General features: G+C 40.6%; 1 protein-coding gene across 6 annotated transcripts in view; it reads left to right on the forward strand.

The window, feature by feature from the left end:
* P4HA1 (prolyl 4-hydroxylase subunit alpha 1) overlaps nucleotides 1-13,313 on the forward strand; it is a 64,082-nt gene that overhangs the window by 20,175 nt on the left and 30,594 nt on the right. For all 6 annotated transcript variants that reach the window (XM_053691905.1, XM_053691899.1, XM_053691900.1 and 3 more), the window contains 5 exons: nucleotides 9,961-10,056; nucleotides 10,791-10,887; nucleotides 11,664-11,815; nucleotides 12,160-12,297; nucleotides 12,921-13,160. In XM_053691905.1, coding sequence (XP_053547880.1) covers nucleotides 9,978-10,056; nucleotides 10,791-10,887; nucleotides 11,664-11,815; nucleotides 12,160-12,297; nucleotides 12,921-13,160 — 706 coding nt within the window. In that variant the 5' untranslated portion in view covers nucleotides 9,961-9,977. The remainder of the gene's footprint in view (nucleotides 1-9,960; nucleotides 10,057-10,790; nucleotides 10,888-11,663; nucleotides 11,816-12,159; nucleotides 12,298-12,920; nucleotides 13,161-13,313) is intronic.

The raw sequence follows: 13,313 nt of genomic DNA on the forward strand, positions 1-13,313 counted from the left end.
TCTGTTTGTGGTTCCCAAAAAAGAGGGAACTTTCAGGCCAATCTTGGATTTAAAGATCCTAAACAAATTCCTAAGAGTTCCATCGTTCAAAATGGAAACTATTCGGACAATTTTACCCATGATCCAAAAGGGTCAGTACATGACCACAGTGGATTTAAAGGATGCTTACCTTCACATACCGATTCACAAAGATCATTACCGGTATCTAAGGTTTGCCTTTCTAGACAGGCATTACCAGTTTGTAGCTCTTCCATTCGGATTGGCTACGGCTCCGCGAATCTTCACAAAGGTTCTGGGTGCTCTTCTGGCGGTACTAAGACCGCGAGGAATTGCGGTAGCTCCGTACCTAGACGACATTCTGATACAAGCTTCAAGCTTTCAAACTGCCAAGTCTCATACAGAGTTAGTACTGGCATTTCTAAGGTCGCATGGATGGAAGGTGAACGAAAAGAAGAGTTCTCTCTTTCCACTCACAAGAGTTCCCTTCTTGGGGACTCTTATAGATTCTGTAGAAATGAAGATTTACCTGACAGAAGACAGGTTAACAAAGCTTCAAAATGCATGCCGTGTCCTTCATTCCATTCAACACCCGTCAGTAGCTCAATGCATGGAGGTGATCGGCTTAATGGTAGCAGCAATGGACATAGTACCCTTTGCACGCCTACATCTCAGACCGCTGCAATTGTGCATGCTAAGTCAGTGGAATGGGGATTACTCAGACTTGTCCCCTACTCTGAGTCTGGATCAAGAGACCAGAAATTCTCTTCTATGGTGGCTTTCTCGGCCACATCTGTCCAGGGTGATGCCATTCAGCAGGCCGGACTGGACAATTGTAACAACAAACGCCAGCCTACTAGGTTGGGGCGCTGTCTGGAATTCTCTGAAGGCTCAGGGACAATGGAATCAGGAGGAGAGTCTCCTACCAATAAACATTCTGGAATTGAGAGCAGTTCTCAATGCCCTTCTGGCTTGGCCCCAGTTAACAACTCGGGGGTTCATCAGGTTTCAGTCGGACAACATCACGACTGTAGCTTACATCAACCATCAGGGAGGGACAAGAAGCTCCCTAGCAATGATGGAAGTATCAAAGATAATTCGCTGGGCAGAGTCTCACTCTTGCCACCTGTCAGCAATCCACATCCCGGGAGTGGAGAACTGGGAGGCGGATTTCTTAAGTCGTCAGACTTTTCATCCGGGGGAGTGGGAACTTCATCCGGAGGTCTTTGCCCAAATACTTCGACGTTGGGGCAAACCAGAGATAGATCTCATGGCGTCTCGACAGAACGCCAAGCTTCCTCGTTACGGGTCCAGATCCAGGGATCCGGGAGCGGTTCTGATAGATGCTTTGACAGCACCTTGGACCTTCGGGATGGGTTATGTGTTTCCACCCTTCCCGATGCTTCCTCGATTGATTGCCAGAATCAAACAGGAGAGAGCATCAGTGATTCTAATAGCGCCTGCATGGCCACGCAGGACTTGGTATGCAGATCTAGTGGACATGTCATCCTGTCCACCTTGGTCGCTACCTCTGAAACAGGACCTTCTGATCCAGGGTCCCTTCAAACATCAAAATCTAATTTCTCTGAAGCTGACTGCTTGGAAATTGAACGCTTGATTTTATCAAAACGTGGTTTTTCTGAGTCAGTTATTGATACCTTAATACAGGCTAGGAAGCCTGTTACCAGAAAGATTTACCATAAGATATGGCGCAAATACTTATATTGGTGCGAATCCAAGAGTTACTCATGGAGTAAGGTTAGGATTCCGAGGATATTGTCTTTTCTACAAGAAGGTTTAGAAAAGGGTTTATCCGCTAGTTCCTTAAAGGGACAGATTTCAGCTCTGTCCATTCTTTTACACAAACGTCTGTCAGAAGTTCCGGACGTTCAAGCTTTTTGTCAGGCTTTAGCTAGGATCAAGCCTGTGTTTAAAACTGTTGCTCCACCATGGAGTTTGAACTTAGTTCTTAATGTTTTACAGGGGGTTCCGTTTGAACCCCTTCATTCCATTGATATCAAGTTGTTATTTTGGAAAGTTCTGTTTTTAATGGCGATTTCCTCGGCTCGAAGAGTCTCTGAGTTATCTGCCTTACATTGTGATTCTCCTTATCTGATTTTTCATTCAGACAAGGTAGTTCTGCGTACTATACCTGGGTTCCTACCTAAGGTGGTCACTAACAGGAATATCAATCAAGAGATTGTGGTTCCATCTTTGTGTCCTAATCCTTCTTCGAAAAAGGAACGTCTGCTACACAATCTAGATGTAGTCCGTGCCCTGAAATTTTATCTACAGGCAACTAAGGATTTTCGACAAACGTCTTCCCTGTTTGTCGTTTATTCTGGTCAGAGGAGAGGTCAAAAAGCTTCGGCTACCTCTCTCTCCTTTTGGCTTCGTAGCATAATACGGTTAGCCTATGAGACTGCTGGACAGCAGCCTCCTGAAAGAATTACAGCACATTCTACTAGAGCTGTGGCTTCCACTTGGGCCTTTAAGAATGAGGCTTCTGTTGAACAGATTTGCAAGGCTGCAACTTGGTCTTCTCTTCATACTTTTTCCAAATTTTAAAAATTTGACACTTTTGCTTCTTCGGAGGCTGTTTTTGGGAGAAAGGTTCTTCAGGCAGTGGTTCCTTCCGTATAAAGAGCCTGCCTGTCCCTCCCGTCATCCGTGTACTTTAGCTTTGGTATTGGTATCCCATAAGTAATGGATGATCCGTGGACTGGATACACTTAACAAGAGAAAACATAATTTATGCTTACCTGATAAATTTATTTCTCTTGTAGTGTATCCAGTCCACGGCCCGCCCTGTCACTTTAAGGCAGGTAATTTTTCCATTAAACTACAGTCACCACTGCACCCTATGGTTTTCCTTTCTCTGCATGTTTTCGGTCGAATGACTGGTAATGGCAGTTAGGGGAGGAGCTATATAGCAGCTCTGCTGGGTGAATCCTCTTGCACTTCCTGTTGGGGAGGAGTTAATATCCCATAAGTAATGGATGATCCGTGGACTGGATACACTACAAGAGAAATAAATTTATCAGGTAAGCATAAATTATGTTTTCTCCCCCTTTCCCCCCAAGTTTCCCTTATGTATGTTTGGCGTATAGTTGGTGTGGTCCAAGAGTGGTCACTATTTAATAACGGAAAAGGTATCGTTACTCCTACAGTTAATATTTTTAAAGAGGTCAAATATCTATTTTCATATAGAAAACTGAGGTTTGTTTGTTTGTCTTAGGTTGCCACTAGTAGAACATTACATGAGGGAAATTTGTATTGCAAACTCTTTGTTCTCTTTAGTTCCCAACTACTAATGTGTTTTCAACTTAATCTCTCCAAAGATAAGTACTTCATCAAGGTTGCAATTGACAGTGTTTTATGTAACTATCCCTTACTGACCGAAGGCCTGATTATGTGGCAATGTTTGTTTTGTATTGCTTTTAACCTCAATAAAAATCTCCGTATATTAAAAAAACACAAAACCGCATCAAACATCTTAGAAAGAAAGGAGAGAAAACCCCAAACTGTGTGGTAACAATCCGATTGTATTATTGATATGCAATATGATGATTTACAGAATGGATAGATAATCTGTAATTGTGTCCTAATTCCCATTTTAAGGAGAAAGTTAGTTTTGTTCTCAGTAAATACCAATGGGTCCTATTGTTTCACTTTTAATAAATGCACAGAGACTGGGACTGTCCTTATTCTTTCACCTGTCTTGCTAGTAACATTGCTGTATTAATTAAGTAGGATATTTAAAGGGACACTGAACCCACATTTTTTTTCTTTTGTGATTCAGATAGAGCAGCAACTTTCTAATTTACTCCCATGATCAATTTTCCTTCATTCTCTTGCTATCTTTATTTGAAAAGCAAGAATTTAAGTTTAGAAGCCGGCCCATTTTTTTGTTCACAACCTGGGTTGTTCTTGCTGATTGGTGGCTAAATGCACCCACCATTAAACAAGTGCTGTCCAGAGTGCTGAACCAAAAATTGGCTGGCTCCTTAGCTTAGATGCCTTCTTTTTCAAATAAAAATAGCAAGAGAACAAAGAAAAATTTATAATAGGAGTAAATTAGAAAGTTGCTTAAAATTGCATAGGCTATCTAAATCATGAAAGAAAACATTTGGGTTTAGTGTCCCTTTAAGCATAAAAAAATGGATTTATTGAATCTGATTTTGGTTACCAAAAACGTATTTAACCAAAACATAATTTGTAGCCAGATTTTTTGTATCTTGGGGCATAAGCAGAAGCAAAGTATTAAATGTGCATCTGGGGCGCTACACCTGGAACAAGAAGCTTTTTCTGTCGGATTCCTTTTTTGATATTATTGCAGGCGTAATATATCCGTCTCATATGGGCTTCTCTCCACGATATTGAAGTGGTATATTTTGCTACTGGGGAAAAGCTATTCTTATAATATTGTCTCAATTGTAAATATGCAAAAAATTCATTTTGGTGCCCGGTTTTTAAAAATTTTATTAAAAACAGGGGCACTTTAATTCATCAAAATTTACATTTCACTCGTTGTGAAGAAATAATTACCTTTTAAACTTGACAGCAGCTCCAGCTTCCTCTGGTCGTCAAAAGCCATTTCTGATGTCAGAAACGATGGATAGGTCATCCTCCAATCACGGCTTCCTCCCCGGGGGAATCAGTGTCTGATTCAACGCCATGATTGGAGGAAGCCGGATTCCTCATTTTAGACCCAGGAAGAGGCTTTAAGATGGGTGAAGGAAGCTGGAGCTGCTGTGAAGATTAAAAGGCAAGTTTTTTTTTTTGTTTTTTTTTCACAACACGAGTGAAATGTAAATTTTGATCACTTAAAATGCCCCTGTTTTTTTTTATCAAATTTTTAAAAACCGGGCACTTAAGCATCAAAATTTACATTCGCTTTAAAGGGACAGTAAAGTCATAATTAGACATTCATGATTTAGACAGAACATACAATTTTAAACAACTTTCTAATTAACTTCTATTTAATTTGCTTCCTTCTCTTGTTATCCTTTGCTGAAAGGTTTATTTAGGGAAGCTCAGGAGCAGCAAAGAACCTAGGTTCTAGCTGCTGATTGGTGGCTATATATATATATATATATATATATATATCTCGATTTGTCATTGGCTCACCCATATGTTCAGTTAGAAACCAGTAGAGCATTGCTGCTCCTTCGACAAATGATACCAAGAGAATGAAGCAAATTTGATAATAGAAGTAAATAGGGAAGTTAAACAAAGTTGTAGGACCAGCGCATCTTTAAACACAAATGTCCAGCAGGTTTCAAGTTGGGTGCAACACAATCAGAGCAAAACTCATTGTTCCAAATAATCAAGTGTCCAAAGAAATGTTGCACTCTCAGGTGTGGAAAAGTGAAACAACCTTTATTAGGCAGACTAACGTTTTGGGGCACTCAAATAGGAAAGTTGTTTAACATTGTTTGTTCTACCTAAATCATAATAGAGAATTTTTGGGTTTCGTCTCTTAAGTCAAATCCTTTAGCAAAGTTTTAAAAAGATTTAATTACATTTCTCTGCAGATGCTTGAGTTGAACTTTAAGCCTTAAACCTTTTCATACCGCGTCTTAAACACCTTAGATCTAAGTCCAGGTTCAAGTTCAGTGTTACCAATAATTGGTAAAAATTTGGAAACCGTTAACAATATTGAGTTTCTTACAAATTAGAATGATTTCTAGGGCCTCAAGTGCTGCCAGGGCTGTGTGAGGGCACCGTCAGGGGAGAGAATGTGCACTTCCTGTTTTCTAATAATGTGCAACCGATCTCCCTCCTTCGGCTGTGTGAGGGCACCGTCAGGGGAGAGAATGTGCACTTCCTGTTTTCTAATAATGTGTGACCGATCTCCCTCCTTCGGCTGTGTGAGGGCACCGTCAGGGGAGAGAATGTGCACTTCCTGTTTTCTAATAATGTGTGACCGATCTCCCTCCTTCGGCTGTGTGAGGGCACCGTCAGGGGAGAGAATGTGCACTTCCTGTTTTCTGATAATGCGGGACCGATCTCCCTCCTTCGGCTGTGTGAGGGCACAGTCAGGGGAGAGACTGTGCACTGCACTTCCTGTTTTCTAATAATGTGTGACCGATCTCCCTCCTTCGGCTGTGTGAGGGCACCGTCAGGGGAGAGAATGTGCACTTCCTGTTTTCTGATAATGCGGGACCGATCTCCCTCCTTCGGCTGTGTGAGGGCACAGTCAGGGGAGAGACTGTGCACTGCACTTCCTGTTTTCTGATAATGCGGGACCGATCTCCCTCCTTCGGCTGTGTGAGGGCACAGTCAGGGGAGAGACTGTGCACTGCACTTCCTGTTTTCTGATAATGCGGGACCGATCTCCCTCCTCCGGCTGTGTGAGGGCACAGTCAGAGGAGAGAATGTGCACTTCCTGTTTTCTGATAATGTGGGACCGATCTCCCTCCTTCGGCTGTCACTTTCTATTGCAAATTTTTGTGGTTATTTGTCAGGAGAGCCATACCCTGCAGTGCTTTGTTCTGATTAATATTGGTTACGCTTGTTGTCTACCGACGTGCCACAGGTTGTCAAAATGACTTAAACCTTAAAGGGACACTGAACCCAAATTTTTTTTCTTTCGTGATTCAGATAGAGCAAGCAATTTTAAGCAACTTTATAACTTACTCCTATTATCAAATTTTCTTCATTCTCTTGCTTTCTTTATTTGAAAAGCAAGAATGTAAGTTTAGATGCCGGTGTTCTAAAATATGTTGTCTACCATAGGCATGTGTCCACCACATCACTTCCGGTGGACACATTCAGCTGCTGGTGGTTTGTGGCACTTACTGCGCATTCGCGCTAGAGGCAATATATGCCACTGTAGTACCACATTCCTGAGCGCATGTTACTGGTTGCAAAATCAGACGGAACAATCTGTCATCGGATTTTGTAACCAGACAGGTCGCAGAATCTGTACACCACCACACAACGGCTGCAACAACTTGCACAGCTATTAACCCCTTATACTCAGTCAGCAAGTTCAGCCAGTCCGTTCACTGTGTAACAATCTGAGGGGGGGGAGTATTTGAAACAAGTTATCTATTTTTGCGAGTCTGTAAATGTATGACAGAATGTAAAGCCTAAATATTTCTGACTTTGCAAATAAGAAAAGATCAACAGAGGGTGACTGAGACTCGCAAAAAGAGAACTTGTTTCAAATACTCCCCCCCCCTCGGATTGTTACACAGTGAAGGGACTGGCTGAACTTGTTGACTGAGTATAAGGGGTTAATAGCTGTGCAAGTCGTTGCAGCCGTTGTGTGGTGGGGTACAGATTATGCGACCTGTATGGCACACTTTCTGGTTACAAAATCCGATGACAGCTTGTTCCGTCTGATTTTGCAACCAGTAACGTACGCTCAGGAATGTGGTGCCATATATTTCCTTGACTCGTGTAAATCAGCTGTTTTAAGGAGGTTGGGCCTCTAGCGCATGCGCAGTGAGCGCCGCAAGCAGCTGATTCACGTCACCGGAAGTGAATTGGTAGACCACTTATTTTAGAACACTGACCCATTTTTGGTAAACAACCTGGGTTGTTCTTGCTGATTGGTGGACAAATTTACCCACCAATAAACAAGTGCTGTCCAGGCCTCTGAACCAAAAATAGCTTAGATGCCTTCTTTTACAAATAAAGATAACAAGAGAGTGAAGAAAAAATGATAATAGGAGTAAATTAGAAAGTTGCTTAAAATTACTGCTCTATCTGAATCGCAAAATAAAAAATTTGGGTTCATTGTCCCTTGAGTGCTAATGACTGCTCAGAGCCGTCATTAGCACTCAACTACCTACCTTTTATGCAATCTGGGGGCCCCCACCAGCTCCTACCCCGGCGAAGTATAGGGAAAGGAGGCATGCTGCTTAGACCACCGTTGGAAAGGTAATCGCCTCACCTTTCCAATGGTATAAGTCTTGGGGATCTGTGGGAAAAAATACAAGTTAAAAAAAATGTTTTATGAAAATAGTAAAAAACAGAAAAATATTAAATTCAGCTTAGCACTCAAAGGGTTAAAGGGACATTACGCTGTAAATTTGTTTTTATATTAATGGATTTTCAATGACTTGTTGCTGCAGAGTATAAAATGTATGAGAAATTGTATTTTTAGGTTTATTTGTGTATATGAAGTAGCTGCTTTTGTGCTTTTAAACCACAGCCTATTACAATAGGTTGAGTTTCAGGTAATATCTCCATTATGTTATCACTTTGTGTACACACACTTGCTTCCTTATCATATATTTATCTGGAAAACTAAAGTTCAATACATAGAGAACAATGGAAAATTATCATTTTATTACTTGACTATCCTGCACCCCACTGTGAGTTTAATCTCTTCTGCTGGCTGTGTTTACTTAGGCTATTTAATAGCCGAGACTCCATTATCAAAACGCTCAGAATAGGTTGGGGAACCACAAGTTAAAGTGAAGGTCAATTTTTGACAAATTAGTGCCCGGTTTTTAATATTCCTATTAAAAACAAGGGCCCTTTAAATCAAAATTGACATTTATTATTAGTTATTTGTAGAGCGCCAACGGACCTTTTTAATCCTGAGAGCCGCTGCAGCGTTTGCTCCGCCCGTCGCAAGTCCTCTTCGCGGATCCAAAATGACAAATCCGGCTTCATCCTATCACAGCTTTCCCTTAGGCCATGATTCCCCCCCCCCCCAGGGGGAACACAGTGATTGGAGAAAGTGGGATTAGTCATTTCTGACGTAAGCAGAGGCTTCCGACCGCCGGGGGAATCGATGGAGCAGCTTTCAGGATTAAAAGGTAAGTTTTTGAAGAAAATGCTTGAAATGTCAATTTTGATGATTTAAAGTGCCCTTGTTTTTAATAGGATTATTAATTAACGGGCACTTATTCGTCAAAATTGACCTTTACTGTATTTCAAAGGCCAAAATAGGGGTCAAGGAGCTACTTTGTAAACAATTTAATCCACTCTAGCAGGTAAAACGGATCATTGGGAACAATTTAAATGGGAGAATGTTTGGGGGTAAACTGTCCCTTTTAAATGCAGCATTGTGTTTTGGCCCTACTTGTGGTTATTGTCTGATGCAGACGGTGAAGGCAAACTGCATATAAAGCTGCTTCTAGGTAACAAACACCCAATATATTCTACATATTGCAGCTTATCCATTCATTTGGTTGCCATTAATCATATCTTTATTAATGTTTGCTGGTTTTAATATTCTCCCAATCAGAAACTGATACAAATGATCCTAAAGCAGAAGAGTCGGTTCAGTAGCTCTCGTGTCTGCAGTAAAAAGTTTGCTGCATCTGAACGGTAGAAAATCTCCAGCTTCCTTGTTTTCTACTAATTCAGGTGTCACAAACCATGGCCTTATACAAAGTGCTCAGGCCATTTTGTGCATCAGTGGGGATGGGAATTTTTTGTTGTGTATTTACAGTTTGCTTATTAAAGCGACACAATGCACATGGATGAATTACATATTTGAATAGAAACCTATTTGCAATATAAATGTATTGGCAAAAATGCTTCTGGTAAAAGTTATCACTGTTTTAGTGTTAGCGTTTTTATCTGCATGTAAAGCATAGCTGTATATTGTCAATGCACCAGCAATTAAATACTGCGGCTGCTCAGAGCACCAGTGGGGTTTGTATCATGTCCGCAATTAACCAACTGAGTCATTACCAGATGGTACAAACACATTAGACTTTCTGAGCAAGTGCTGTGATTAAAATACTGGTGCACGGTGCATACTTAAATACACGTTTGAAACGGCTATAGCTTTTATTAGACGCATTTTGCTAATACCCATTTATTACAAAAATGCATCAATGCAAAACTGAAATATATCCATGTGGATTCTAATTTTGGCTTGAATGTCCCTTTAACCTTAAAGGGAGAGGCTGAACCTTTGGATGTTGTAGATCAGACTAACTATATATTGCTTATGAAATCCTAATAAAAGTATTTTCTCTTTGCTTTTAGATAAACGTTGAAGCTCCATGACTGTCTCACAATTATTGCCCCTTTTGGGGCTTTTCTCATTGTGTTGTGCACACACTGACTTCTTCACGTCCATAGGTAGGTCATTACTGTACCTATGTAATGCAGGCCACATCACATTTACAATATTGGGGACTAAAGTGTGTTTGGCTGAACAGTTGGTCCACAGTACAATAATGCAGGGGAGACAAATGCTATTTGTATAAAGATTTATGGAAAATAACACAAACTGTTAGGAGCCAAAGGTAAAATGAAATGGCTCCTGGGTTTGTTGAGCCTTGCAATAATGTAATGTGCACTGGTTACATTAGGTGAGCTTGGGACAGGCTTTTGTAGCTGGTTCTTGCTCAGCCTATACAGAAGGCCCTGCTCTAACCAATGAAACAACAAGAAAAAACTAATTCCAAATGGAACGTCCAATCCAAATGTCAAAGATATTTTTTCATCCAACACATCCAATGATCTGTTACAGTTCCTAAGTGCACAGTGTTGTTGTAATGAGTTTTGTTAAATATTGTTTTTCACTGTAATAACAATATATCGTTTTACAGATGTGATGTTTTAACCACAGAGAAGCTGTGGGTTGTTTAGTTAATGGCGGGCTGCATTACACCTACATACTGTAATGCAATTTCATCTTTTATCCGTTTGTGTCTATATAATTTGTTTCTATTTTATGTTTATGTAGGATGGAAATGTATAACCCTAGACTGTTTGAGGCTACCAAAACTGCATTACTTGCTTATATATTTGATTTTGGATTCTTTTGTGCATTTAAGCTACAGACATTTTGTGCTTTTATTAAATTGCAGGCCACATGACAGACTTACTAAATACTGAGAGAGACCTGGTAACTTCCCTAAAGGATTATATTAAGGCAGAGGAGCTGAAGCTGGCTCAGATCAAAACGTGAGTATGTTTGCTAAATGGTTCCTTTAAAGCAACTCTAGTTGTGAGGAGACGGTTAAAGTGTTTAATTGCTTAGGACAGGCTCCGGTTTGCATTGTACAAGTGAGAGTGACCTGAGCGTGATCTGCGCTGATACTGTATAAATAGCGCCAAGAAGCAGCTTCCCTCGCTGACTCCCCTCATTCTGTTTAGTGCTTAGTATTGTGTAGCGTTATGCTTCTATGGAAATGTATGTGTGCTTTTTTATTACATATTTAAACAGAATTTATAAAATTAACTTTTTATTGCTCATAGGAGATATAAAGACTGTACAAACTTAAATCTACTCAGTTCCTTCATCACACAAATTTGAACTCTAATTTTAAATTACTGCACACTCGAAATGTATTCCTCCTACACAGATGTTCCAGATTAGATGGCACCCTGCCAGTGTCTGCCAGTTACCTGAGGGGCATGTAAAGGTGATATAAGTTAACACTCCATCTAGATGTGGCAGGCAGTTCTGAACAAATGTAAGGAATGTAACCCTGCAGGCAGGGTTTGCCAGCTGTTGTATAATGGCACAGGCCTGAAACAGTATCTTCTAGCCTCTCCCATCGGTTCCCTAAATAACTGGTATAGCAAAATTTATTTCATAAAGTCTGATCATGTAAAATAAAGTCTTCATGCAATATTACATTTATCTAACCCAATTGGAAAAGAAAAACTCAGATATAAAATCATGTTTCTGCTATATAGATTATGGTGTGTTTTTTGTTTTGTTTTTTACGTTTTAGATGGGCAGCAAAGCTGGATCAGGTGACTGACACGGCAACAAGGGATCCGGAGGGATTCCTGGGTCACCCCGTCAATGCTTTCAAGCTCATGAAGCGGCTGAACACAGAGTGGCTGGAATTGGAGAATCTGGTGCTCAAAGATATGTCAGATGGTAAATGGCTAATTAGTCTGATTAGTAAATTATGCGTAGGCAAATGTTAGCCTCCATATTATTGAAATAAGTCTTAAACTAAACACAAGGGCCAGATACCAAAAATAGCAAAGTGTCTGCATGAGAGGACTCAGAGGGCCGCAAGTGATGTGTTAATAAAATGCAGTTTAATGCAGTAAAGCAGAACAGGTTTCATAGATGTGGTGCTAGGTCTGTGTCTAAATTCTGTACGTCTAAGAGCTTCAGGTGTAAAGTGTCGGCTTCTAAACACTAACATTACAGATGTGAAGTTCTGTTACACAGGAGAGGGAATGTCTCTATCTTAACACATCTCCTGTTTTAAGGGTTCATCTCCAATCTGACCATCCAGCGCCAGTATTTCCCCAATGATGAGGATCAGACTGGAGCCGCTAAGGCGCTGCTTCGTCTGCAGGACACGTATAACCTTGACACAGACACAATGTCTAAAGGAAACCTTCCAGGTAATCATGGTGCAGGAACACAGTGGTGTTATTGGTTATATACGGAGAGGAAGTTCTAGCTACTTGATTAGTTAGATGATGATGATTGTCTCTCTCAAATCTTAAAGGGACATGGAACCCACAGTCTTTCATGATTCAGACTGAACATACAACTTTCCAAATTACTTCTAAAATCAAATGTGCTTTATTCTCTTGGTATCCTTTGTTGAAGGAGCAGCAATGCACTACAGGGAGTTGGCTGAACACATCAGGTGAGCCAGTGACAAGAGTCATGTATACACGGCCACCAATCGGCAACTAGCTCCGAGTAGTGTATTGCAGCTGAGCCTAGCTAGGTATGATTTTCAACAAAGCAAATTCAATTTAAAATTTGTTTAAAATGGCGTGCTCTATCTGAATCATGAAAGTTTTTAATTCTGACTTTACTGCCCCTTTAACTTTTTGATAAGAATTCTGGAAACAGATATAAATGTGGTTAACGTGTATAATCTAATTGCTAAACATACAAACGGATTGTGTTAGTGCATTAGAACCTCTTCATGTGAGTTAATCAGGAAATAGCAGCATGATTTGTGATGGTGCCTTGTGTGGTTTCATCTTACATTTGTCTTCCCTGGTCATAGGTGTAAAGCACAAATCGTCACTAACGGTAGAAGACTGCTTTGAGTTGGGTAAAATCGCATATACAGAGGCGGACTATTATCACACAGAGTTATGGATGGAGCAGGCACTGCGACAGCTGGATGATGGGGAGGAATCGTCTATAGACAAAGTCTTGGTTCTAGATTACCTGAGCTATGCCGTGTACCAGCAAGGAGACCTGGACAAGGCCCTAATGCTGACAAAGAGGCTACTGGAACTGGGTGAGGGTTCTGTGTTATTAGGTTAATTTATGATTGGGCGGTTCTTCAGTTCCTGTTGCACAGTCTAGCATGTTTGTATAAGATGGTTTTATTTTGGTAAATAAACTGAATAGTGTATAAGCCATGCTTGTCTGACGACCATGAGTAAAGACA

This window comes from Bombina bombina, chromosome 9 (genome assembly GCF_027579735.1).
Source record: "Bombina bombina isolate aBomBom1 chromosome 9, aBomBom1.pri, whole genome shotgun sequence".
Lineage (NCBI taxonomy): Eukaryota > Metazoa > Chordata > Amphibia > Anura > Bombinatoridae > Bombina > Bombina bombina.